Consider the following 4,607-nt stretch of genomic DNA (forward strand, 5'->3'; position numbering starts at 1 on the left):
TTGATCCATAACTTCTATATTTCATACCACCATTCCCCCAATTACACCCAACTAATTGAGCATATTGGCACTGTTTCCTTAAATCTCAATGGAGTTAAACACTCTACTTACTGTTTTGGTTGAAATCTTGGTGGGTCAATTCTGCTTGAATGAAAACAATCGTTATTGGCTTTAGAGCCCCTTTCTTATCCAGATTCCCCCAGCAGGCAAGGAAAAGGAGTGCTTTCGTCATGCTTTTTGGTCGTATTCATACCCGCCAGAAAACTCCCCGTATCTAAATACCCTTTACGAGTCAGAAAAAGGTTTTAATACTGCTGTTTGAGGTGTCTTTCCTTAGTTTAGAGAGAAGATGTCAGACGTGGATTATTAATAAGTCACGGATAGTGAAGAAATGAGTAAAAAACCGGAGAGTTGGAAGTCAATGCTACTGCTCGTCCCTCCAGAACATAACACCAACATCACGTTTACTTATGTTTATGCATGACATTTGTAATTGAGTTGATTGGATGCATTATGCAATGGGAAAATAAATAGTAATTTCAATCATAACAGGGGGCAGAGAGGCAAGACAGAGCAATGCAGAATCTGAATGCATGGAAGCCCCTGTTCCTGTGCAAGGGGAGGGGTAGTGTGGTTGAGCCTAGCCGGAGGCCTAAATTGCAGAGGGATGGTGAATACCCATCTGCATTGGTGGAAGAAAATGGATCTGGGATTAAATCTTCTCAGATCCTGCAGGGGACTAATGGTGATGATGAAACAGTGGCTTCTGCATCATCTCTTTCTACCACATCTTCTTCCCATCTTGATGCGCAGATAGAGTTCTTAAAAGCCACTGCACAAGCTGCAGCAGATGTTGTATTCAATACCCACCATGATATTCCTGATTTGGATGAATCATATGCAAAGTTCAAGACACTGTATCCCAAGTTTTTGGGTACAGAAAAAGTCGAGGAGCTGCGGCTTGATGAGTATTATCATCTAGGGCAACACCAGAGCAGGAAGGTATGCTTGGATTACTGTGGATTTGGGCTGTTGTCTCACTCTCAGGCAGAGTATTTTTCTTTTGGGTTGTCTCATATCTCCGTGAGCTTGACATCTCATGCATTGAATGGTACGTCAAGCAGCTTGGAGAAGGATTTGAGGTATAGAATCATGGAGTTTCTTAATATTCCTGCGAGCGAGTATAGTATGGTTTTTACCGTGAACAGGGGCTGTGCATTCAAGATTCTTGCAGAGTCATATCCTTTTCATCAGAACCGGAGGTTGCTAACTATGTATGATTATGACAGCCAGTCTGTGAATTGGATGGCGGAGATTGCAAGAAACAAGGGGGCAAAGGTTCGTAGCGCTTGTTTCAGATGGCCAACTTTGAGGCCTTGCTCTGGAGAGCTTAAGAAAGAACTTAAACACAAGAAGGGTAGAAGGAAGGATTCTGCAGTGGGTATGTTTGTGTTTCCATTCCAATCAAGAGTAACAGGGGCCAAGTATTCCTCTCAGTGGATGGCCTTGGCACAGCAGAATGGATGGCATGTATTATTGGATGCAGGTGCCTTGGGTCCCAAGGACATGGATTCTCTTGGACTTTCTCTCTTCAGACCGGATTTTATAATCACATCTTTTTATAAGGTGTTTGGCGAAGACCCAACTGGATTTGGCTGCCTTTTCATTAAGAATTCTGTGATTGAATGCCTTGAGAGTCAAGATGGAGTTTCGGTAGCCGGATTGGTAAGCATTGTCCCATCTTATAGCCCTGATTACCTCAACGAGCCTGCAGATGAACAGAGCAGCAAGAAGAGTGATGCAGGAGAGGATGAAATTGAAACTGGTTTTCAACCGCACCCGGGATTGGAGCTGCCAGCCTTCTCTGGGCTATTCACCTCATCACAAGTAAGAGATGTTTGTGCAAGTGAAGTAGATAGTTCTTTTAGGGATGGAGCTAGTGAGGATATAGACAATGCTTCTACTTTGAAAAGTCCCAATTATAGTGAAGATGAGAATGATCATTTGTTTTGCATTGATTTGGGTCAAAGTCCTCCTGTCTCTGGCCCTCTTAGAAAAGGGGATTCGGGTATATTCACTCACAAAACCACCCACAGGGATCTTCTTGCTAGATCTCACAGAAGCCCCCTATTTTATGAAGGGAATGGCGAATCAAGTGCGATGCCACCTGTTGCACCATTCTCCCCAGAGGTAGATCTGTCCAAAGATGGTGCTGAGAGGCCAACTTCTTCTGCAGAAATATGCCATCCCTTACATGAGGCAGGGACCGATCTTTCCTTGCCGAACCATCACACAAATGGAAAATGCAATAAGATTGAGTTTCTTGATCCTGGAGATTCTCCCTCCAATGGACAGGAGAAAGTTCAATGCAATGGGTTTACTTCAGGACATGGTTTAAGTGGAGGACTCAATTTGGTCTCTGAGGATGATAGGGTTTCATCTGGACGGATCGGTGGTTCTTGGAGATTCTCAAAACAGAGCAAGTTATCTTTCATTCTAGAGAACGAAGAGGCAGAAAGAGATGAGACTACTCCCAAGCAGGGCCAGTTTACCACTGAGAGCACATCTGAAGAAACTACAACTTATAATGAGATTGAGGATACAGAGAACCCTGGAAAGCAGGTTATTTCCATTGCCAGTCCTAGCGTACAGAATGGTTCCGCTCACATTCAGAATGGTTCTGCACACATTCAGAATGGTCATGTCTTGAAGGTTGGAAACAGAGTGAATGGTGTGATGAATGGGAGTCCGCAACCATGCAGAACGAAGGAAAATGCCATAAGGCGGGAGACTGAGGGCGAGTTCAGACTTCTAGGCAGGAGAGACGCAGGTAGGTTATTAGATTTGGGAACAATAGATAGAGTTGACAGCTTGGGAAGGAGGGTATCATTTAGTATGGAAGAAGAGGGCAAACAGGGTTATTTCATAGAGGAAAATGGAACTGCAAATCATCATGATGATGAGGGTTTTAGTGATGCTGAACTAGCACAGGGGTACGAGTGGAATAACAGGGAGTCCAAGTTTTTGTGCAAGCATCTTGATCATATAGACAGTATGGGTCTCAACAAAATAACTTTGAGACTTAGATATCTTATTAATTGGCTTGTCACTTCCTTGCTACAACTAAGACATCCTGGACCAGATGGTGGTGTTGCCCTTGTGCACATATATGGACCAAAGATCAAGTATGATCGAGGTGCTGCTGTGGCTTTTAATTTGTATGATTGCAAAGGAGTCCTGATTGGACCTGAAATTGTTCAGAAGCTTGCAGACAAGAATAATATAGCACTTGGTTTGGGATTTCTCAGTCATCTCCGGCTGATAGAAAATGGTGTAGAATTACAGGATGCCCTAGATGCAGATGACATTTCCTTGTGCAAATCTTTAGTGAATAGCAGCAGGTGGGAAGGAAAACGAGTATCACTACAAGTTGAAGTTGTGACTGCATCTCTTGGTTTTTTGTCAAATTTTGAAGATGTTTATAGGATGTGGGCATTTGTGGCCAAGTTTCTTGATGTAGAATTTTCTGAAGAACATGCATATCAATACCCATCTGAACTTGCTCAGTGAAAGATCATATTCACTGTAACTGCTTGTGAAGAGGTGAATTCAACTCTAACATATTGTGCACGCTTGATCAAATGATTTGCTTGGATCCTGCAGCATCTTGCTAATATATATTGTATTGTAAATTTTCTTATTCACCATCTGGATCAGTAATTCAGGACAAGAAGGGGATTCTCTCTTACAACCTATTGGTATCGAGATCAGTCGTCCATAATCAGAGTCAGTTTTTCCTGATTCTGTCAATATATGGTCTAGGCCCCTCTTTGATGAACCATAAGTTCCATTTAATTTCTTTATAATTGTAATCATGCTCCAGATGTAGAAGCAATATAAACATAGGGAAGGTTTTCCTTGTTTTCATTGCATCTATCCTCTGGAGAATTTTTCCATGAGGCTTTGATATCACTCGATGAAGTTTGCATCTGTTCATGTACAACTATTGTTTGACATTACAGATTTGTATCAAACTAGAATTATTGTGGTCAAACTACCAACTTGTTTCAAATTTTTATATGTACAGTCTACATTCTATATTTGGAGGAATTTGTAAGCAGATAGTTTCTTGATCCTGTATGAGGCTTGATTTGTCTATGATTAATGAAAATATTACCTTATTTGTTGGGTTTAAGGATGCCCCTTAGATTGCATTCCTGCAACATTGATGGTATATATATTCATAAGCAAAAACAAATTCTTTATGGTGATGTAAATAAAGTGAACACCTAATTAACAGAGTTCTAAAAAAGAGATGCATTTTAAACTACATTTCTGCAACATTGATGGTATATATGAGATACATTTTAAACTACATTTGCAACATTCATGGTATATATGAGATACAGATACATTTTAGACTACATTTCTGCAACACTGATGGTATATATATATATATATATATATATATGCCAAAACAAATTGAAATTCTGTATGGTGATGTAAATAAAGTTAAAATCTGAGAGAGTTTCAAAATAAAGCTACATTTTAGATTACATTCCTGCAACATTGGTAGTATATAAATAAATCATCACAATTTTCTATTC

At 40.5% G+C, this 4,607-nt stretch overlaps 1 protein-coding gene across 1 annotated transcript; it reads left to right on the top strand.

The window, feature by feature from the left end:
* Window positions 1-345: 345 nt before the first annotated feature.
* Window positions 346-3,927, top strand: LOC131040596 (uncharacterized). Its single transcript, XM_057973550.2, has one exon. The coding sequence runs from the start codon at window positions 577-579 to the stop codon at window positions 3,568-3,570; it is 2,994 nt and encodes a 997-aa protein (XP_057829533.1). The 5' UTR covers window positions 346-576; the 3' UTR covers window positions 3,571-3,927.
* Window positions 3,928-4,607: the final 680 nt, after the last annotated feature.

This window comes from Cryptomeria japonica, chromosome 1, assembly GCF_030272615.1.
Source record: "Cryptomeria japonica chromosome 1, Sugi_1.0, whole genome shotgun sequence".
NCBI classification, from domain to species: Eukaryota; Viridiplantae; Streptophyta; class Pinopsida; order Cupressales; family Cupressaceae; genus Cryptomeria; species Cryptomeria japonica.

Coding starts and splice junctions, on each gene's coding strand:
- LOC131040596 (XM_057973550.2), top strand. CDS start 577: ATGCAGAATCTGAATGCATGGAAGCCCCTGTTCCTGTGCAAGGGGAGG.